At 42.2% G+C, this 23,143-nt stretch overlaps 1 protein-coding gene across 6 annotated transcripts in view; it reads right to left on the reverse strand.

Annotated features, from left to right (window-relative positions):
• NSUN3 (NOP2/Sun RNA methyltransferase 3) overlaps positions 1-23,143 on the reverse strand; it is a 55,121-nt gene extending 31,978 nt beyond the window's left edge. For 2 of the 6 annotated variants that reach the window (XM_072811786.1, XM_072811787.1), the window contains exons 1-5: positions 22,992-23,143; positions 22,037-22,146; positions 12,448-12,791; positions 2,151-2,305; positions 1,280-1,401 (exon numbers count right to left, since the gene is read on the reverse strand). In XM_072811786.1, coding sequence (XP_072667887.1) covers positions 1,280-1,401; positions 2,151-2,305; positions 12,448-12,791; positions 22,037-22,146; positions 22,992-23,003 — 743 coding nt within the window. In that variant the 5' untranslated portion in view covers positions 23,004-23,143. Of the gene's footprint in view, positions 1-1,279; positions 1,402-2,150; positions 2,306-12,447; positions 12,792-13,113; positions 13,230-14,045; positions 14,158-22,036; positions 22,147-22,572; positions 22,760-22,991 lie in introns of those variants that run through there. The other 4 variants (XM_072811789.1, XM_072811790.1, XM_072811791.1 and 1 more) reach the window with 4 other exon arrangements.

Genomic DNA, 23,143 nt, shown 5'->3' on the forward strand with positions numbered 1-23,143 from the left:
GGGAGGGAAAGCAGTAGATAGAATAAAAAACAAAAAGCTTGGTAATGAACAGGGAAAAAAAAGAGGTGAAGGAGGATTTTTCATAAGAAAGAAAAATGGTATTCTTGGAAAGCCTGGTTATTTAATCGGTATTTTTTAAAAAAAGAAGACACAATGCTAATAAACCATCATAAAACTTACTGTCTGTTATAAGGTATAGCCACAGCAAGGCCCAGAGTAGCTGGAATCATTAAGAAGCCAGATCAAGAAAGTTTAGATGAGAAAGAAGTCTTATATCAGGATGTATGCAACATGCCAAAGCTAATAACCCAAGAGGTGCGGGGAGGGGTATAAAATTCTCAAAACATCTTAGGGTTTAGAAGAGGAAAGGCAGACACTGGAAGCATATAAACAATTTAACTGCCAGATAGGTAACATTTAGAAGAAGCCTCTCGTGGGCACTACCTGGAATAGCCGTATGAGCTGATTTCATTATTTAGTACAAGAACAAGACTACATAGCACTTGGCTATAATACTTAGGTACTGACATGTATTCCTTGTTGTGCAACCGTCGGAAGGTGGACATAAACCTTGTTGTCAGCAGTGCATAAGAAATGTTAGTCATTCTCATTCCACATGTAAGACGTAACAGGTGTAATGCATCATTAAACTATAGTTTAAATATTCCAGATAATTTTTGCTCTGCATTAAACAACAGGAATTACTTGGGAGTAGGGTGTAAGTACAAATCTCTTTTGAAACCAGAAAAGAATGTCCCAAAATCCTCTGTTTGGAAACAAACAAACAAACAAACAAAAAACAATGCATCTCTTGGTGATCACATGCTTCTGGAAAATTCTTTGAAGGTAGATAAGTGCTAACAATGAACTATGACTTCCTAGAAGGCTGACTCATTTAGAACAATGTATCCATTACCAAAAAAATACATCCTGGTCCAAAGCTACGATGCGGGGCACTGTTCAGGTTCTGGTTAAAAAATAGGGTGCTGAGCCCTGGGTTTGAGATGGTCCCGATATGCAAATAACTTTAAACCACAGTAAAATCACATGTGTTCCTTAAAAGACAATGGTACTACAGTACTACAATTCACTGAGGGGGCGGAGGAGGGGGCGGCAGGGCCTACAGCATGAGGGCTGAAAGGAAAGAGGTCAAGAATTTTCTGGATACAGCTTTTGGAAGAATAGTTACCAACTCCTACACAGAGACCCTCTGGGGAATTCTCTGTGTCATGGCGTGTCATTAGAAACCAGAATAAACTGTTTTATGAATAGCCCTCACCTTAGGAGTTCTATCTGCAGAACAGGCAAATTCCTCCTTTGGCTTATCCTACAGGCTGCCTTCTGAGAATCTGAAGAGAACAACCAACTCCGATCATTGGAGCATGGAGCATCAACTAACACCTAGAGGAAAAAAGGATATATAATGCACATGTGCACTGAAGATACAGTCTCAGATGCAAGATACATGGAGTAGTCATGTAAAACATGACAAAAAACAGCTAATAAAGACATCTCTTTCAAAATCAAAAATATACTATAGTAAATTCTTCATGACATGTCTTCACTAATACTTTACATGAAAATTCCCTGCACACTTTTAAGGTTTGTTTTTTTGGCGGGGAGAGGGAATAGGAGGACCAAAAGTCTACTAATGTCTACTCATATTTCATATTCTTGACGACTACAGCAAAAGCTTCTATAAAAGTTACTCATTTTAAACAGACATTAACATATTTCTGAACTCTCAGCATTTATTTTTGAGAAGTAATATTTCAATTTTGGTTTGCTGAAATGTTCTCTTTTTCTTCAACTGTCATACTCAGATAGAAAACGTTTCCAAACTAAAGCAATATAGTGTCTACGTTTGTGCATTGACCCAAATAATACCGGATCTTTTCCTGAGTATCTCTGAGGTACCTGGAAATAAAGAAAACATACAATAATCCCCAATCCCAATGTTACTGCTTCCTTTGAAGCATGCTGAGCATCCAGCAAAAACCGCTTCCTTGTTCACTTTATCAAAATTTCCCAGAGCACCAAGAAATTGCACCAGGCTGTGTCTGGAAGCAGATGGAAAACAACAACAACAAAGCAACGTCACAGCGGGACCACCGGGAGCCCGTCAGTTTGTCACAGTGTAATAACAGTACCTTGTCAAACGTTCCTGGCTGCGCATCTCCCAGGTCTCTGCCGTCCAATTCAGACACTTTAATTACATCTACCAACGGCTGTGGGATGAAAGATTCTAACGTCTGCTTCAGCCACCTGAATCTCAGGCCATCGTATTCGTTACAGTGAAGATAACCTAGATATCAAGGATTAAAAAGTTTTAAAATGGATACAATGGAATTGCTAAGTTCCTACTTTTTTTGAGCAAATAAATTTCAGAAAGAAACCAATTCATCATAACTATGCAGAAATAGGGTACAAAGGGAAATACTACGATTATCTTTGGTTTTAAAAACAGCAACACACACAAACGCACAGTAGTCATGCCTACACAGCCTGTCGGAGCTTAGCCCAGTTACTCCTCCAAATGTAGTCATGGATTCCTAATGATGTGCTACACAACCAACACCTCAAACCCACAGTGCTCCCCACAAAGCTCTTAAGAGCAAGTGCTCTGTTACTGGGACAGAACATTTTCATTTTAAATAAAAGAAGGTACACAGTATGTGGAAAAAAGCATGTCAAGTGCTGCTGGCTCTACGGTAAGACATGGGCTCAAATCAGGAAGTGACTCGGGAAGTTACTTAGCTCTCTCTAAGTCTCAGTCTCCTTACGTGTAAAATGGGGATTGTACCTAGTGAAGGGGTTCAGAACATGCCTCTCCAAAATATGCCACTTCGGCATCTTATTTTGAGTTAAAGGCACTTGAGTAACAGATGCAGGAAGGACATTTCTACCTTCCTTTCTCTTCCCAGAAGGAGATACTCTACATATACTACAAGGAAAGAAATACCTTATCACCAGAGATGGGGAGTCGGGCCAAGAGAAATCTATTTAACAATATGTTAAAAATCCTTCCTGTCTTCTCCCCGACATATTTTAGTTATTTCCCACAACTGGCACTCTACGTTCAACCTCGTACATAAGCACTCATGCTTGACCACTTTTGTGGATCTTCCGTTTCCTTGTGGCAACTCCCATGTACATGTAAAATTTTACTAAACAAAATTTGTGTGCTTTACTTCCACTAATCGGTTTTTTGTCACTCCCAATGAGAAACCCTAAGAGGACAGAAGAGAAATTTTATCTCCCCTACAACAGCTACCTTAAAAATTGGTTGCTAAGTTTAAATGTGATATTTTGATGACATATCTAAGCATAGGACTACAAAGGAGTAATAACAAATGTTCATTTTACTTACCAACAATTCCTGAGCCCTTACTCTGTGCTAGACATTGCTCTAAGACTTTACATGTAGGGACACATTTAGTCCTCACAAACCTATGAGATACGTTTACTGTTGTTTATATTTTACTGATGAGGAAACCCAGACCATAAGCCCAAGTTCACAGAGCTACAAGCCCCTCCATATATCAGAGCCCGACCTGCCCTTAGGCATCTCTTAAGCACCATGCTGTACTCCTCGGTTCAGAAGGCACATAGCAGCAAAAAATAAAAAATTAAAAATTTAAAAAATTTAAAAAAAGAAGGCACATAGCAAAGGGGTTCATTCCCTAACCTGTGAAATAGTTATCCTGTCTTTCCTTTATTTAAATACATATGTATATGTAATATTTATATGTATTTATTATGTAATATGAATTATGATATATAACGTACACATACAAGCATATTTTTAAATGGTCAAAAGTAGAACATAAAAAAAAAAAAAAAAATCACCTGGAACCCAGTCTTCAGATAGCCATCTAATACTTCGGTAATCATACTACCATACCACATCCCTTCATGTGTATACCTATATAAAATCTATATAAATGGAATTATATATTTCCAGTGTCATTTCTTCATCTCATTTTTTACGTACTCTCTCTACCAACTGCCCACCTACCCCATCAGAATGAACCTGAATTATAAACCCATATATATGCCAATACTTTAAAGTCAACTGACAAGTCAACTGACAGAAATATAAATAATTTTTAAAGGTTACTAAATAGTACATGAAATGGATGAGCCACCCTTTACTCATCCAGTACCAATCACTGGGCATTCACATTGTCATCACTAATAAAATTCAACTAACATCTTTATACAGTTGTCCTTTCATAATATGTTTTTATTATTATGAGAACATTCCAGAAAAATGGATAGGTTTGGGCAGGGGAATTTTTACTTTTAGTATATTATCTCATCCCGTCACCAAACTCCCACAAGACGTGTTCTTATTAATAGTTTGATGTGGGATGTGATGTAGTATAATAATCTCTGATCTCTAACACAACTGAACATCTTTTCATTTTCTATTTGCCATTTGGTTTTGCTTTTCTGTCAATGCCTATTCTTACCCTTTGCCTTTTTTTTTCCTGTTGCACTATTTGTATTTTTCTTACTAACAAGTAACAATATTTTCATTGTATGAATATTAACCCTTTTTCTGCCATCTGATCTGCAAGGGTTTCTTACATTGTCTTCTGAATTTATTTGTAGTATCTTTTTTAATTCATATATTTCACGATTTTTACGTCAATCATATCACTTTTATAATTTCTAGGTTTTTAGTCTTTTCAACCACTAGATCTTCAGGTCTGATTCAGCTCAACATTCACACAGGTCATGTTTTGCATCGTCCTACAAAGGACAGAAACCACAGCTTGCTGAGAGGGAAGGGTGACACATTCCTCTTTCACGGAGCACCTTGTAATTCGGTAAGTTGGTAATTTAGGTGCAAGAAGAGAAGATTCACGTTGGGCAGGTGTAGGAGCTGTCCGGACTTAAAAGCTTCATGTCCCACAGGAGACATCTCTTCTAACAACTCCAAGGGTGCAGCTTCTGGATGCCCATGAGGGATGCCCAGTTACCAGAATCACTGTACTCAGGAAGGCCCAATCAAGGCCTCCCCATCAAGTCTCTGGAGCTTATTTATTCTTTTTCTCAGTGCACATGCATTTTAACAGAGTCTTTTTTATCATGAGTAATGTTGCCTGGAAACATAGTGACAATCTGTCAGGTTACCAGGGAAACAAAGCTAGAAAACCAAATGAAGGTGAAATTCTAAAGTAGATGGGGAGATATTTTTATAAACCTTTTGCTCAAATATCTGTATGAATCTATAGATAATATATGTATCTACATGTATAAATATATATAAAATATTTACATGTATAAATAATGTTGAGGGGGAAATATTTTTATAAACCTTTTGCTCAAATATCTATATGTATAAATATATGCACACCTACATATCTATACATGTCAATATATATGTTTTCTCTGATTGTCACTCCTGATTAAAACGTTTAATGATTTCCTGTCATCCATTAAAGTTCAAACTACTGATTCATTTCAAGGTTTGTGGTAATGAGACCTCAAGACAACCTTTCAATTTTAACCTCCCACTATTTTACCAACATGCTCTGTGCTCCACCATATTTGACTCACTTGTCCACTTCTCATATATACTCTGAACCTCTCCTATAGTACTTCATAGTTTACCTCATGAGATGTTTGTGTGCACTGCTTACCTTTTCTACTACCACTGCACCACAATTTTTATATAGAAGGCACTCGGGAGATGGCCTCAATTTTATTGGGGGCAGGGAAAGGAGTAGGAAATCACCTTAAGGCTGCATTTGCACAGGTAATATACTTAAAAAAAAATTAGTTTATGTGTTTATTTCAGGGGCTTTTGGAAGATTTGCTAATGCAGCTTATGGACAGTTGTCTAAAAGCCTGAATTCACTAGAAAAAGACCTAAGGCAAAAGTTTCTATTATGGAGGAGATGCAACCCCGTGGAAGCTAGAGAGAAAAAAGGAAGAAAATCATGCCAAGAGGGAACACAAGTATAAGAGGGTTTGCAATCAAGCTGGCTACAGAACTGGTCAGCCTCTCAGGATACACTGATAGTCTGAAATTGCTGAGTCTTGGAAGAAACTTTGGGGTTTAGCGGAGTGGGGAGGAAGAACAATTAATCTGCGGATCTTCCTGTCTCCTGCCTCTCATTGGTTGAAGCCCATTCCAAGAGTTGGTAACTCCCACACACTTCATGTTTGTGCCACATGGCCCCTACAGGCAAGTGCTAAGGAAGCCAGAGAGTCCCAAGGCCAGTCACCGCAACCAGTCAGGTGTAGAGATTTCCTCAATTCATGGCAGTTGTTAACATCAGCAGCAGGTAACTGCAGGAACGGCAGGAATCTTTTCCAGGGTTTCTCCAGTCTGGAAACAATTCAAGTCTCTCAAGCCTTTAAGTAAGGAATGGGAGCAAACATGATGCCTAACACGACCGTGGTGGAGCATAAACTGGGCCAAGAGAGCTCCCCAAAGTCACACCTTGTCCCCATCAGATACTAAGAGACCCAAAGGAGTCTTAATTATTTTTCATTCCACTTCTCCTTTTTTCTGGTTTAAATATTTTATATTCCATTTCTATTATTTTACTGGTAAACCTAAAATTTTTTTTAAAGATTTTATTTATTTATTCATGAGAGATACAGAGAGAGAGAGAGGCAGAGACCCAGGCAGAGAGAGAAGCAGGCTCCATGCAGGGAGCCCGAGGTGGGACTAGATCCTGGGTCTCCAGGATCACGCCCTTTGCCAAAGGCAGGCACTAAACCACTAAGCCACCCGGGCTGCCCCTAAACCTAAAATTTTTAACATGTATATGTAAAAAAAAAAGTCTAAAGTGAGTCAACTTTACCATTTTTCCTAAAAGACATAAGAATCTTTTAATTCTCCCTCCTAAGCTAGATACTAATGTTACTATATATTTGGGTTTTATCTGGGCTCACATTTTTTAACTGCACAAAAAACATTATCATCATTTTCTTCTATAGTCATTGACTTTTAGATTTTACCCCTCTATTTCCCATCTTCTTTGTTCTGCATTTCTTCTTGTTATCTTTCATCATCCATTTACAATGGCTTTCCTTTTTCCTGAACCACATCTTTCAGAATCATTCATGACAAACTTACACTCTCTTTTTGTCTAAAATATAATGTCCATTTCACTTTTGCTCTTCGGGGATATTTCAGTGAACGTATTTCTGGATTTATAGTCATCTGTTCTTAGGACATTGAAAGCATCATTCCTCTGAATGCTAGTTTCCACTGTTACTCTCAAAGGTCAATCCTGTCTGTTGTCTTTTGAAGGTAAGCTGTCCTCTCTGGCTGCTCTTAAGATCTTCTCTTTATTTTCAGAGTTCTGCAACCTCATTATAATGGTCTGCACTGGCTTAGTTGTGCTCACACAATTTCAGAGGGTACTTCCATTCCTCCTCCAACACCAAAGTTGAAGACAGATGGTTCTTTCAGTCCCTTAGGACAGGACTATTTCTTCTTAGTTTACCTTACATGGAGGGTATACCATTTTGGAATCTCAGCTTTCTGTAAGCTAACCTCCTAACAGATGCTCTCTTGGGCAGGCTTTGTCTTTGTATTTTATTCCCACATTTTCATGAAGCAATGAAAATCAACATGCAAGTTTTTTAGGTTAAGCAAATGTTCACAAGTGAAAAACTAGCTTTGATGCTCAAATGATCTTCTATGTTCCCATTATCTCTTAGATTGTGATCACTATTTGGAGATCACTTAATGCATTTAAAAAGATTCTGTTTAACATTCTATCCTACATTTTTTAGTTGTTTTTAAGCAGGAGGGTTGGTTAGGAGACCTAATTTGTCGTTCTGCAAGAAACCAATTATTTCTGTATCCTTCACAGCTCCACATCTACCATTCAAGGCCTTGCACACATAATGTGTGCTCACTAATGTGGCTGACTTGATTTGAAACATGGCATTATAATAAAGAATATTTAAATTGCTAACATTGAAAATCAGGTCAGTTTTTCATTAAATTACAGCTTTGGTCAAGATTCACAATTCAGCATTTTAAAATAAGTCTCTTAGTTAAAATATAGCTTTATGTTATATTGTTTGGCCTAGATGTAGATTTTATTTAAAATTGTCTTAGATTGGTTAAACATTTCAAAATATATATCACAACCCAAGTTTCATATAAGTGTGTGTGTATACACACACACACACACACACACACACTAAGACTTACTGCATTGAAACAGAATTTACCTCATGCTTAAATAGTCAAAAAATAAACCAAATTTTGGTATTTCTTCATCTAAGCAGGAAAGGAGATGAATTTAACAAATACCAGAAAAAGTCATTAAGGCTTTCCATCTGTATGTGGCAGCCTTTGGTCCATGGAAAGAAACTGAGCTGGTAGTTTCATTTGTTAATTTGCTGTGGTACAATTAACTTGAAAAAAAAAACCCCAACAATTCTGTCTATTTGCAATTCTGTTAGTTGTTCCTTGGAGTTATAAGCCATAATTATGATTATCTGAGAAATTATAATGTCCCTCTCAAGGTAAAAGTTAGAATAATATTACCCATATATTATTAGAAGTGCTAATGAAGGCTAATGGTAAGGTTCTTTGAGATATCTGGAAGCAATGTTACAACTTCACAACAAACTTAACGACAAATTTGTCCAAAAAACCACAGTTGACCATAGATTAAAATACACTTGAGAATACAACCATTTCAGATTCTGGTTTATTAAGCACCTGTTTTGGACTGGGCATGGTGCTAGTAGCTACAAACACAAAAAAAACAGTGAGAACATCCCCTGTTGTCAGGAAGCTTTCCAATGGGAGGATGCTGGACACATCAGCAGTTGAATAACATCAGGAGACCTCCAAACAGAGTCAAGTGCACATTTCTGAAATGTTCAGATCTGCCACGGAGATGATGGTCAATTAGGAGGTCAATTACCTCGGACAATTTAGGTTAACTTCTCTTTTTCTCAGTTGCATCTCTAAATGGGAGATAATAATGCCCAACTAATGGGGCTGTAGGGTTAAATAAGATCATGTACAACAGTGATAGTCACACTGTGTTCCTTTGGGCCCCAGGACTTCAGAAACATGTATATAAAGAAATACAACGTAAGACACCAGAAGTAGAGACTACTAAAAAATGTTTGAAAACATATTTATACCATGTGATTACTACGGTCTTGGCACACACTCAAGTATTCCAAAATGTACTTATTACTAACCAAACTAAAAAGTGCACCTAATGCAGGGAGTTCTGGAAGGCTTTCTAGGAAAGTTGACTCCTTAGTGAAAACCTGAAGAATGAAAAAAAAGTTGGCAGGGGAGAACGAGGGGGGGAAAGTGATACCTATAGTGTGTGCATGAGGCCTGAGGCCTGAGAGGGCAGGAAGCAGGATAAAAGCAAGTAAAGGAAGGAGACTTTCTAGTCTTTTCTACCACCAAAGGCTAACTAGATGTCAAAAACGTATTACTGGCTGCAAAGAAAATTTCATGGAGGTTCTGAGGACAGAGCCCTCAGCAAGGAAGCTGATCAAGCCACTCTACCAAGCTGGGTCATTCTTAGGAGGTTAATGCTTTCCTATTTAGAATCAGAATTGCTCGTTCTTCTTCTATCAAGACCAGGACATAATAAAGGTTGTGCTGACAAAAACAAAAACAAAACAAATGGACAATCCATTCCTAACAGGTGGGAGCAGCTGGACCAAAAGAAAAATAGGCTAATTTCTTTAATCGTCCTAAAATATGAGCTTTTTAATCATTCAAAGCTGTGAGCCTCTTGGCCCAGAATAAAGGCCAGTACTGAGCTAAGGAAATTTGTTGTATAAATGCACATTTAGCTGCAGCCATCATTTTAGGTTTTGCTTTTAAAAGCTTATTTTAGCATTGCTTCTGCATTCCAAATTCAAGCACTGTAGCTAACCTAATTTGGGCTTTGAGCATCAGCATGAAGACATCTGTACTTCTTACTAAACCATTATCATTAGTCCCACTTAGATGAAAAGCTTCTTTACTTGGAACACTGCCTGTGGTTCATTGCCCTTGATGTCAGAACAGGAAGATGGCTTCTTCACTTCAAACGCCTAGGATATATCAGTTTGCATTTGTATTCCTAATCAAATCACCTTCCCTATCACAAGCATGTAAAATACCTATAGCCTACTAATGAAGATAATTTAGGATTAAAATGCTCTCTCTTCAACACGGTACCCAAATTTGACATTTCTTTTCCATTTTTTTTAACAATACTAAAAACTCAATATTCAAAACTTATATAACAAAATAAGAATGAAAGCGAAAATACTCCTTATAACACGATTCCATAAACCTTCATCTCAAATTATAAAGATAATAAAAAAACCTTACAAAATTAGCCCTTTGGTTGTGGTTTTTCACATCAAAAAACACAGCAAGCTTCAATAACAAAGTTTTAATCGCAACTCTAAAACACACAGTATATTTTCTCCTAAATGCACAGTTAACTGATATATTTGTACCAATGCCTAGGACAACTGGATTCACCGTTCCCATAAAAGGTTTTGAAATCTACTTCAACAGGGAGTGCTCTCAAAGGAAGATACAAGTTAGCAGTCTTCAAACTGGGATATGCATGCCCTAGGGACACATCACTTTCTAAGGGATAATAAGGGAGACTGAATAGTTTTAAAAGAATCAACTTTTGGATCATCACCTTCCTGAAGAACACCTCTGATCAGGGCATCTCCCTTCGCAGTGACCCCTCACCCACCTTACACCTAAGGAGGCCTGCTTCTCACTCATCCTGAATCTCATCACAGCAAATCGTGCCAGGTGCAGACATTCACAGAGCACCAAACAAAGGCAGTGAAACACATGGGAACCTTGGCTGAGAAAGGGAACAGAGTTAAACGACCAGGCCTGGTAGCCTTTTGTAATTGAGATGGGTTGTAACCCTTTGCCTTCAACAAAATCAAAAGTGGGTCTAGAGTGCTCACCTAGCAGATCATTAAAATAATGCTTGATGAAAAAATATCGATGTGATCTGGGGTCATGACTCAAGATTTAAACAGCTCAGTGAAACTACTATAACACAGTTCCCACCATTTCCATCATCTTATCTATAATAAACAACAGCATCTGCATTTATAAAAATAAAACCATCAAACAAACAAAAATCAGACAGAACTGATGCTGAATCTTATCTCACCAAGCTATAAGTAATATTTATCCAGGGAAATCTGAAATAATTTTTTAAATCTCATTATCTAATTAAGAAAATAATGTATGATGAATGTTGACTCATTACTTTTAACAAAAATTTATATAAATGTACATTAACATACATTTCATCATTTTTATACCAGTAATGGTAGTGATAAGTTACTTGCAAAGAACTTTTTAAAGTCTTTGAGGAGGATCCCTGGGTGGCTCAGCAGTTTAGGAAGGGCCTGCCTTCGGCCCAAGGCGGAGTCCTGGAGTTCTGGGATCGAGTCCCACATCGGGCTTCCTGGATGGAGCCTGCTTCTCCCTCTGCCTGTGTCTCTGCCTCTCTCTCTGTCTCTCATGAATGAATAAATAAAATCTTAAAAAAAATAAAGTCTTTGAGATCTGCATTGTCTGGGGGCATGAGTGGCTCAGTCAGTTAAACATCTGCCTTCAGCTCAGGTCATGATCCCAGGGACTGGGACGGAGCCTCACGCTGGGCTCTGCTCAGAAGGGAGCCTGCTTCTCCCTCTGGCTGCTGCTCCCCCTGCTTCTGCTCTATCATATAAATAAATAAAATCTTTTTTAAAAAATTGTGTTGTCTAATACCATACCCATTTGCTGCGAGTGGCTATGAGCACTTAAATAGCTAGTCCAAACGGATAGGCGCTGTACACTACATGCCTATTTTGAAGACTTTGTTAAGAAAATAAAAATGCAAAATATGTCTTTAATAGTTTTTATACAGATTACATGTTGAAATAATATTTTGAACATACTGGGTGGCAATATATTACCAAAATTAATCTCAACTGTTTCGACTTTTTTTAATTACTTAAAAATTTTACATTTAATATGCACTTCACATTATATTTCTATTGGACAGAACTGCGTTATAACATTATGGTCCAATGATACAAAAAATAACTTTAAATGTGTATGTTTTTGCCGCCTAGAAGTATGACGAGATATCAATACAAGACTCTCAACCATAAAAAGTCAACCATAAAATAAAAAATCTTTGTTATTAGCTTCTCAGGATTCCTATTATCAGACAGATTCATGTTTACAAAATGAGGTAATTTTGCTCAAAATTACCTGCTAGTATTTAGCTGAAAAAAAAAAAATTACACTGATTCCTCAGCTAAAGCTTCCATTCTAACATACTGGCCTGGTATTCAGCTTTTCAAAGTCTGTGAACTCAATCTTAGACTTCTCGTATACTTACAAGTATTTTGTAACACACAGATATCTAAAAGTCGTCAATTTGCGAAAGAAAAGCACACTACCTGGATCAGCACACTGTAGCAGAGCCACCGATTTGCCTCCAGGAGCAGCACACAGATCCAGGACCTTCTCCCCATCCCTTAATTCCAGAGCCAACACCGGGAGAAGAGAGGCAGCGTTCAGGAGGTAGTATTTCTTTAGATTTCCGATTTGGTGTCTTTCTGAAGGCATTCTGTCTGGAGTCCTGCTGAGGTAGCACTGCATTGATTTAGGGTGGTAGGGCAAAGACCCCTGAGAGAGGGTGTGATAGCCCTTTAAATGTAAATTTTTTTCGAGTTCAAAGGAATAGTTGAATCGGTTAAGAAGGACAGCATATTGCCAGCATGCTGGAGACATGAGTACATCCCTAGAAAAAGAAAAGGGAAAGAATATTAATATCATATATACCAACACAATTTCATAGTACTAATCGAGTGAACGGGGTCATTGTTCCAGAGGCAGGATCAGCGTCACTGACTTTGCCGTCTTGCCATAGGCTCCGTCCGAGGGGCCCAACCCAGAACAGCTCTGATCCCGCCTTTACTTAAAACTTCGGTATATTACGCATCACGAGCTTTCTTTCTTTTGTATCAGTTGTGTCCATCACAGTGTTATTTGTTCTGATTATTAAGTTTAGGGGCCCCTTGAGTCCTGCACCAGAGAGGAACGCCGCACCTGCCCAGCCTCACCCCTCCGTGCCGAGCATCTTGCCCAGAGCGCCCGACTGGCTTCGCGGCGCGGCAGGTGTCCGAGCGTCGCACAGGGAAGCGGTTCGTAGAGAGAACGTTACCCCCCGAGACGGTTAATACTGGAGGGAAACGTCCTGTCGTCAGGGGATGGGTACAGGAGTGGGTGTCGGAGGCCCCCTGGCCGAGTGAGAGCTCGGGCAGCTCACATCCGCCGCAGCGCAGGTGGGCAGGCCCCGGCCCGGGGACAGAAGCCAGGGGTGCTTAGGGATCACCGCCGGGACACCACCCACCAGGCGCCCGCCCGCCCGCCTCGCCGCCTCGCCGCAGTCTCCAAGCCGCGCTCCGGGCGGTCACAGCTCCCGCCAAGCGACAGGGGGCACAGCGGGAAACGCGTGGCTTCGCGGCGGGGCCTCGGGGCGTCCTCACCGGTCGCGCAGGTCCCCAGGTCCCCGCCAGCTGCCGCGGTGCCCGAGCCTCGTGGGGCCGCCCGCGGAGCCGCTTCCCCCGTGGCCCCAGCGCTCCCGGAGGACGGCCGCCCCGGCCGGGGCCCTGAGCCGCAGTGGGCAGCAGGGCCGGGCCACCCCATTTCCAGCAAGCTCTCCGGGCCGCGCGGCCACCCCTCGGGGCCACCTGGGGAGCCACCGTGAACCGGCCGCGGAGGACACCTGCCGCCGCCGTCATCTCCGTCCCTCCTGGGCTTACTTTCCGAACTGGACCAAGACCTGTCTGGGGTTTTGACTCCTTTAACAGGGAAATCGCGGCGCGGGGGCGGGCCCCAGCGCCCTGCGGGGTGGAGGGGCGGCGCCCCACTGCACTGACTGGGGCCCGCAGGTGCCGCCGCCCGTGCCTCCGACCCGGCGGGGCCCAGGGTCGCCAGCCCAACCCGGGAGCGGCTGCTGTGGCCCTGCCCTCGCTCCCCGCGACGCACGTACGGCAGAGGCAGCGACCTTCAGAAATTCCTCGCATCCTTTACGTAAAATAAGAACTTGCTGAAACCACATTTCCTGACTCCTCCTAACCCGCACGCCCGCTGCGGGGCTCGACCCCGGGGCCCCTCGCTCACGCGGAGCCCAGGCAGACGCGCAACCGCCGCCCCGGCGCCCAGGAGCGAGGCTGCCAGCCGCGACCAGCCCCAGGAACAGCGCCCGCCCCCCCTGCCCCCCCGGAACCAGACCTCGGAGCGGGGGCCGCCGGGGGAGCCCTGGGAGCCCTGCGACCGAGACGGAGCCGCGCCCACCTCACCCTGAGCCAGCAGTAGAAACCACTAGAAGGCCGACGATGCTGACTGCCGACCTTCCGGGTACCACGGAGAGGCCTGCGGCTTCCCGCCCCGAGAAGGCAGGACTGCGTGGACGCGGGCCTCCGCTCGCCCCCTCCCCCGGCACCCGGGCGCACCTGCACACACGCGCGTGCACTGCTAGGAGGAGGATGCCCCGGGCTGGCGGGCCCACGCCTGCTCCAGTCCTGACTCCCACGCACGGCACGGGGACGCGCCGAGGACCCCGACCCGCACCAGGGAGCCCCAGGCTCCGCACGCAGGCCTGGCGGGACCTGATCCCCAGTGACACGAGTTCAGCTCCACCAGCCGCCAGCGGAGCTGGGACCCCCAAGGCCAGGACCTGCACATGCTGGCCGTCCCTGCACGGACGCCACGGGGGAGAAAACCAGGGACCCTCCGGCTCGCTGTAGGCTGACATCAAAATCTTCACAAGAGATTTAAGAACAGACTTCCCAGCATACTATAAAAATTGACATTTTAAAATATGAATCATACGACTTTTTCAAATGTATCCAGTGGAACCTAAATACCAGAGTGATTCTGAAACCCTTCATTGTCCGTTTAAAAATTCATAGACTGACTCTTCTGGAACAGGTGAAAGTTTTAAACTTTTTCTACTTACATTCTACTTCCCCATGTAACTCCATCTTAACACATTTTGTACTTGAAATCTTTTATTATCCTGTCATACTTCTCTGCCATAAACACATACGCGCATATACACTAAACTTGTCTTCACCGTGGCCTAAATCTCTAAGGCTTAAAACGGCAAATTCTGGATTCAATTATCAGTAAAATCTCTATCATAAAATTGATCAAAATACTATCATAGATTTGATAATTACTAAACATAAAAAGGAAAAGTGAGGGGATCCCTGGGTGGCTCAGCGGCTTAGCGCCTGCCTTCGGCTTAGGGCGTGATCCAGGAGTCCCCAGATCGAGTCGCACATCGGGCTCCCTGCATGGAGCTTGCTTCTCCCTCTGCCTGCGTCTCTGCCTCTCTCATGAATAAGTTTTTTTTAAAAAAAGGAAAAGTGATAAGAAATCAATGTCCACGAAATGAGACGTCCTCTCCCCCCCTCCCCGGTCCGCATATATTCAGAGATGAGTATCACCCAGGCCATACTGAGTCAGGGTCCAAATTCAATTATATTCCTATTTTGTATTTTTACAAGAGCTGAGAAAAACCTTCATTTAAATAAGTGGGTGAGAATTCAACGTATTTTGTTACAGCAACGTCTCCCTTTTTGAGTTGTATTTCTTTCCAAGTATATTCCCAGATCACTTAACAATGCATCTTCAAAAAATACTTTAAGTGATCTGTTAACAACTTGATTGGGGCTCCTTTACTTTTGTTAAAAGCAGAATTTGGAAACCACCTGTCCTGTCAAAGAATGTGCTAGTCATCAGTCATTTACTTTCTAAACCCTTACAATGACATTCCAGTCTACAGCATGTGGACATGTTGTCAACCTGGAGAAATGTAACGTGGAAGCATCAGGATGGTGAAAGTGCGTCCTTTTTCTGCAAGGTGACAGAAAGACAACAGAAAGGCAGGTTGGGAAAGAGAACACTCCCTTAGGCACATAATGAACAGAGTGATTCTGTGAAAGAGCCAACGTGGAAACTGAAAATCTAGAAGGGGACTGCTATAACTTGCCTGCCCACACGTATCCCTTGAAAAATTGTATAATGTATTATTTGGACAAAGTTATTTGATGTTATTAACCTTCATTCAACTTTTCTGTGATTTTACTCTACTCCTTTGTATTCATTCTCTGTTCTACCTTCCTATATAATAGTGAGGATTAAGTATCATTTTATCTAGGTATTACTAAGCACAATTGGTATAACTGTCGATTACAAAATTACCAATTAAACTTTTACGGTTAAAAAAAATAAAAATCCCTTTTGTTTTACTGCTGTTGGTATCCACCAGAGGGTGCTCATTCTATCACTTTAAAAGTAGGACTCAAATGATTCAATCAAGTCATGGAGGTACACCTAAGCACGTTTATGAGACTTTTCTTTTTATTCTTCAGAGATTTTTTTTTTAAGATTTTATTTATTTATTTGAGAGAGAGCGAGAGCCCGATGCAGGGCTCGATCCCAGGACCCCAGGATCATGACGGAGCCACCCAGGCGCCCCCATTCTTCAGAGACTGTAATGATGAACTTGCCTGCCTCCTGCTCTTTCTCCAGCATTGTTTCTTTAGTGCCTGTCGTAGAAAGGCAATCCATGTCCGTATCTGTTACCCACAGTGCCCCAGACAGGAAGTCCCGAGTGAAGGTTTAGATTCCTGGCAGAGACCAGCACAAGGCTGAGAACACTGCAAACAAGGAGCCTCTGGATCGGGAGACATGTGCATGCACTCCCAGGCTGACACTCTACAATGCTCACAGGAGACACTTTGGCCATTCAAATTGGTACTTTCTAACTTCTGACTTTTAAAGGGGCTGAGAGTTACCACTTCGTAGGTATTTGCACAAATTAAGGTTGAATATTTGTGTAACGTTAACATAAGAGATAAAACAGAAATAGAGATGCTGGTTCATTTCTGTTTCCCCAACCACCCCATTCCACCCCATTCAGATTCTGCTACTGCAGTCTGGCTATATAATAGTTTTTCTCCACTGTGTGTGAACTCTGCATTAGTGAGAAGAGTGTGTTAAAAAAAAAAAATTACAGACAAGCCAGATTTAACTGAGGCTCTTGTTTCACTTTCTACAAAGTGCACACAAAATTTCCAAAGTTCATATAAAGATTTCCAATGAGGGCAGCATATATATATAATCCATCTTTGTGCCCTACCCCTCCACCCCATGCTTAGCACAGCGCCTGGTTTATAAACACTAAACTATAAATAAGTACATGACTTGCTCAAGTCTTAAGGTACTGGTTCTTCAAGACCCTCCCTCGTCAGAGAAGACATCTTGAAAGAATTATAATAGCTGTTATCAAGAAAACGCAATGGGAACACAAAGGCAGAAGCAATTTTGTCAAGAGTCTATGGGACAGCTTGATGGAGGCTTGGATAACAACAGTAACAGTAATAAAAATAACACCCAGGGCTTACCACATGCCAAACAGTACCCTAAGCACTTTGTATATGTAGAAAACCATTTTATCTTCCCCAATAACTATATGAAGTAGATCCTATTTTACACGTAAGGATGGTGAGGCACAGAGATGCTAAGTACCTTACGTTAGGTCACCTGCTACGAGGTGCAGAGGTCGGATTTAAACCCAAGCCTTAACCACTATACAGAGGGAAAAAGGAGAGGGTCATTCCAGCAGAGGGGATGAAGGAGCCTGTCAAGTAACAACAATGTGCTCAGTCCACACATAACACTGCAGACAGAGGGGCTCAGGAGGCTTCTGTCCCAGGAGGGGCACAACGGGGTATGCCAGCACTGGGACACTGTGGGACAGGGCAGCTGAGACAACCCCCAAGGCTCCCCCAAGCGGGAGCTGTGCTTCACTGCGCGAGTGAGCCAACTTCCCTATACCTGAGCGCTCACATCTGCACAATGTGAACACCAGTAGCTGCCTCGGAAGGCTGTGCAAAGGATTCCGTGAACATCTGTAAGGCGGTTACAACACTGCCTGGGACAGGGTCATGGAAGCAGTTGCTAACTGAGCCGACAAATACTGGAGATAGGAACCATGGAGAGGGGCTATGGCCGCATCCCAAGGAAGCAGTGACAGATAAAAGAGAAATCCAAATTAAGAAATTTCTCAGGAAGCAGTAGACGCATTTGGAGGGCATTTAGCCCAATAGAGGCAGAGCAGTGGCATATGGCAGTACGCGGTTTGAGGGTCCGAACCATCAAGGTCAGCCAAGGTGAGAGCTAAGTGGTACAGAGGACAGCAGTGCTCACGGCGAGAGGCTTCCAGGAGTCCCCTCCCGTGGAATCACAGGCAAGGACGACTGTTCCTTCAACAACATGTGACCACATGCACAGGAGTACTGCCAAGTACAGGGCTCCCCAGAGGCCTGGACCCTAGATTTTATTGGCGCCCAGTCCCACAAACATCATCACCAGATGAATGCTTAGCGCCCAACTCCTCTGGAGGTCAGAGCTGGGAAGCAGGCCCAAACAGGGCCCGTAGCCCCCACCGGGAATCACACTGTCGGACCTTCCGGCGCAGCCCAACCACCCAGGTAAACAAAGATGCCTTAGGCAGGACATTCCAAGGGCTTAGAGATAGCCTCCCGGCAGCAGAGGGCAAGTGTCAGGCATATTTCTGATTAAGGTGCATTGTTTACCTTGAAGGTGTGGAGGAAAAAGGGGAAACATGGACGGTGACACCCTTAACAGGGGAGATAAAATATGCAACTGGGCCCTGACAACATAGGAGAAGGAAAAAATAACATGCTTTTGAGACTGCCTAGTATCGAACTCAGTGAAGTCACCCAAGATGCTGACTAGTATGGAACAAAGCTTAGGGAGGGCTGCACAGAGTGAGATGGCAGCACGTTGCAGGGAGCTGAAAATCCCAGCACAGAGGGGCGTACCTGCAAGATAACGTAGGCACCGGGCGAGCAGCACCCTAAAGGGCCGCTCACAGGGCGATTTGTAGAACAGGTTATCAGAAAACAGTAAAATTTCAATACATATGAAATCTTTCCCACTAATCTCCTACAGGAAAACTAAAAATAAGTGAATCACTTTCTAGACGGAAGACAAGAATGTACTCATCTTTCTCTGGAAGTGAACAGACTCTGGAAGCAGGACACTATGTCTTCCAAATAAAAGTTGAAAAAAAAAAACCCCACAAAAATATTTGCTCTCAATTCCCCATGCCATCTTCCAAGCTCAGACTACTTTCCAAGCTCAGCCTTTTTTGCCCAGGGCAAATCCAGCACATTTATGCAAAACTTAAATTACCATGAAAACCCAACAAAAAGGTAGATGAAGCAGAAGGCACAGCTAATTAAATGGATTTGAGGTTCACTGCTCATTTTGTTTAGGGTCAAACAATACTTTATAAATCTGTCTGAGCACATTAAATAGAAAAATAACTCATTACAGAGAAACGGCAGCCACAGGACTATACAATCTGAGGACAATATGCTTTTTAAATTTTTTTTTTTAATCATCCATGAATGCCTAATTACACCCCAGGTGTGAGAAGAGGGGTTAGCAGTACAAGTTCTTGAACCAGAAAGCCTAGACACACATCCCTGCTCTGACACTTACTAGCTGTCCACTTGAGCAAGTCACCTAAACTCTGTGGAGTTCCATCATGGGAAACAGCACTCAGAGCTTTGTTCGGAGAACCACACAAAGCCAATCCCACCTGGTGTGCAATATGCATATTATGTGGTTGTTGGGACGTTCTATGTGGGTGACTTTACATACGAAAGACATAATGCATCCGTTATGCTTCACTACCATTTTTCTTTCTTCTCTGTGACAGAAGACACCCACCTTAAAATCTAATTTTGAAAGAAAAGCCACAACAATGAACTACTTTTTTTTTATAGTATTTGAGTTCCTAAAACCATGTAATTCGCTCTCAAATTATCTCAGAATCACCTGAGACTTTATTATGTTCAATACTGAATCCGTTTTAAAAAGTGCTCAAAGCTGTCCCTTGTAAATAAGAATGTGTTACTGAGCTGATCCAAGATGAGATTAATGACAATAATGTGACTCAATTCCATTGTCTACAGCCACATAACGTTTTTTGCCTGAGTAAAATGTACTGGGCTTTTGCCTCCAGCTTTAGAAGCAGTGCACCCTCTTCTTTCAACCTAAATAACCTGGTTCTTTCTGCTAAAGTAACTCCTGTTAAGTTACTAAGGCCTGGCTTCTCCTCCCTCAAGCTCTGTTAAATAAGACAAGGTACTCCTGCCTAGTTCTATCACGATATTTATGGAATTAACAGTTTATATAGTTTTAACCAGCCTCCTTTTCCCCCACGAATACCAGACTGCAAGAAGACTGGATATAGGGCACAGAATATATGTAGAATGCAATGTAGCCAAGGGAAACGAAAAAATGAACTATGAGAATATCAAGATAAAAAGCTTCTGCACAGCAAAGGAAATAATCAACCAATGAAAATGCAACCTTCGGAATAGGAGGAGATGTTTGCAAATGACATTCAGATAAAGAGACAGTGTCCAAAATCTATAAAGAACTTATATCACACTCAACACACAAAAAATAAATACTCCAGTTAAGAAATGGGCAGAAGCTATTAATAGACACTTTTCCAAAGAAGACATACATCCAGGTGGACAACAGATTCATGAAAAGATGATCAAAAAAAAAAAGATCATCAGGGTAAATGCAAATCAAAACTATAATGACATATCACCTCACACCTGTCAGAATGACTAAAATGGACAATTCAAGAAACAGAAACTGGTGAGGATGTGGGGAAGGGGGAACCTTCTGACACTGTCGGTGGGAATGCAAACTGCTGCGGCCACTACGGAGATTCCTCAAAAAGTCAAAAATAGAGCTACCCTATGATCCTGCAATTGCACCACTGAGTAGTTACCTAAAGGATACAAACATACTGATTTGAAGGGGCACGTGCACCCATATGTTTACAGCAGGATTACCAACAATAGGTAAATTATATGGAAAGAGCCCAAATATCCTTCGAACGAAGAATGGATAAAGAAGGTGTGGTGTATATACAACGGAATAATATTACTCAGTCAACAAAAAGAATGAAATCTTGCCATTTGCAACAATATGGATGGAGCTACATGTATTTATCCTAAGAGAAATAAGTCAGCCAGAGAAAGACAAGTACTGTGTGATTTCATGCATATGTGGAACTTAAGAAACAAAAGATGAACATGAGGGAAGGGGAAAAAAAAAAAAGGAAGCAAACCGTAAGAGACTATTCTCTATAGGCAACAAACTGAGGGATGGGCTAGATGGATGACGAGTATTTCGGACGGCACATTGCGCTGAGCACTGGGTGTTTTATGTAAGTGATGAGTCATTTAATTCTACTCCTGAAACCAACACTGTGCTATATGTTAACTAGAACTTCAATAAAAATTTGAAAAGAAAAAACTCAATGTAAAGAACCCATGGAATAACACTCTGACCAAAGGCAGAATCACTGAACAAATACCACTCATCTTACTTATTTCTATGTAAGAAACATTTGTTTTCCATAACACATTTAAAGAATCTGTAGTGTGTGTGTGTGTGTGTGTACACACCTGTTCAAAACACAGCATGCCAAAGACACAGGGAAGAAATATGATGCCCAAATAAAGTGACTCTAGCTAAGTGAGAGGAGCATCCACTTTCAAGATTTATTGTATTATCTTCTGAATTCCAGATACTCGTCAAATACCCACAAAAGTTTTAAGACGTTTCTGTTACACTATAATCAATTTTGTCAAACTGGTGGACATTCTTCTTTCCAAGATCAAAATAATTGCTCAAGGCAAGGCCATCACAATTTTCTCCTATTACTAAAAGTTTTCTTTCTCCCTTTTTCATTTTCCTATGATTCTGTCTATTTCCTCACAGTTCTCTTCTTTAGCATCTGTAGGAAAAGGGCAGCCAGGTTTAGATTCCTCTTTTATCCTCGCAGCACCCCTCCCCAAAGGACTTATTTTGTGTTTGACCATAAAGCATCAAGAGACGAGGTTTACTAACCTTACTGTATTCCAGGCATCTCCAAGTTCTTTGGAATACTGTTTTTCAAAATGATCCAATACAACTTTGCAAATCTGTTTTGCCAGGTTCCTCTCTGATTTTGCTTTCAGCTATGACGACAAGAAAAAGCTGCTGACACAATCTGATATTACAAATTTATTAAACTTCAAATGAGCAGTTATTTTCTGAAGAACGCGTTTTATGATTATTGATACTTCTTGCAAGGGAGCATGAGGGTTTCTTCAAATGATCATTGCAAATAATCTAAGCAAAGGTTAAAGAATTTGTGGCCGTAGGAAAATTAGCGGCCCTCGCAGAAGAAACTGTGTCAAAGGAACAAAATTAACTTAATTAAGCCCCTCCAGGCGTTAACATTAGGGGAAACTGGGTGAAAAGCCTATGGGAAATCTGTATTATCTTTGCAACTCTTGTTAATGTAAAATTATTCTAAAATGAAAAGGTGATTTTGGAAAAAAAAAAAAAAAAGTCACTTGTTTCCTGTGGAAACTCCTTCCGATTCTATCTCCCGGACTCACCCGACGTTTAGGGAGGTGTTACTAGGTAACGTCCTAAGCTCCCAGGAGAGAGCAGGACCCTCGGCCTTGGCCTGGCGGAGCTGGCATTCCGCTCCGGGCGGAGGGAGCAGGGAGGCAAGTCCGCGGGCGGCTGTGAACCTTGGGAGTGGGAACCCTAACCCCCAATCCCAACCTCTAACCCCTAACACTAACCCCTGGGAGACCGAACCCTAACCCTAACTCCAACCTCTAACCCCAACCCCTAACCTCTAACCCTAACTCCTAACCTGTAACCCCGACCCGACCCGACCCCGAGGACCGAGAGCGCCCACCACCAAGCGTCCCGGCACCCCGCCCACTCCAGGGCTTTGCCCGGGAAGCCAGCCAAGTCCCCGCATCCCCCCCCCCCGCCCCGTCGGCCCGGAGGTGCCAGCCCTCACCCGAGTCAACATTATCCCGCCGGGAGATGCCCAACAAGACGTCCCCGCCGCCCAGCAGCACCTAAGCGGTCCGGGAGGTCAGGCGCACACCCGCCTTCACGTCTACACCCTGCTCTTCCGGTTCAACTTCCCGCGAGATACCCCTTGCCCGC

The sequence above is a fragment of the Canis lupus genome, chromosome 35 (genome assembly GCF_048164855.1).
Source record: "Canis lupus baileyi chromosome 35, mCanLup2.hap1, whole genome shotgun sequence".
NCBI classification, from domain to species: Eukaryota; Metazoa; Chordata; class Mammalia; order Carnivora; family Canidae; genus Canis; species Canis lupus.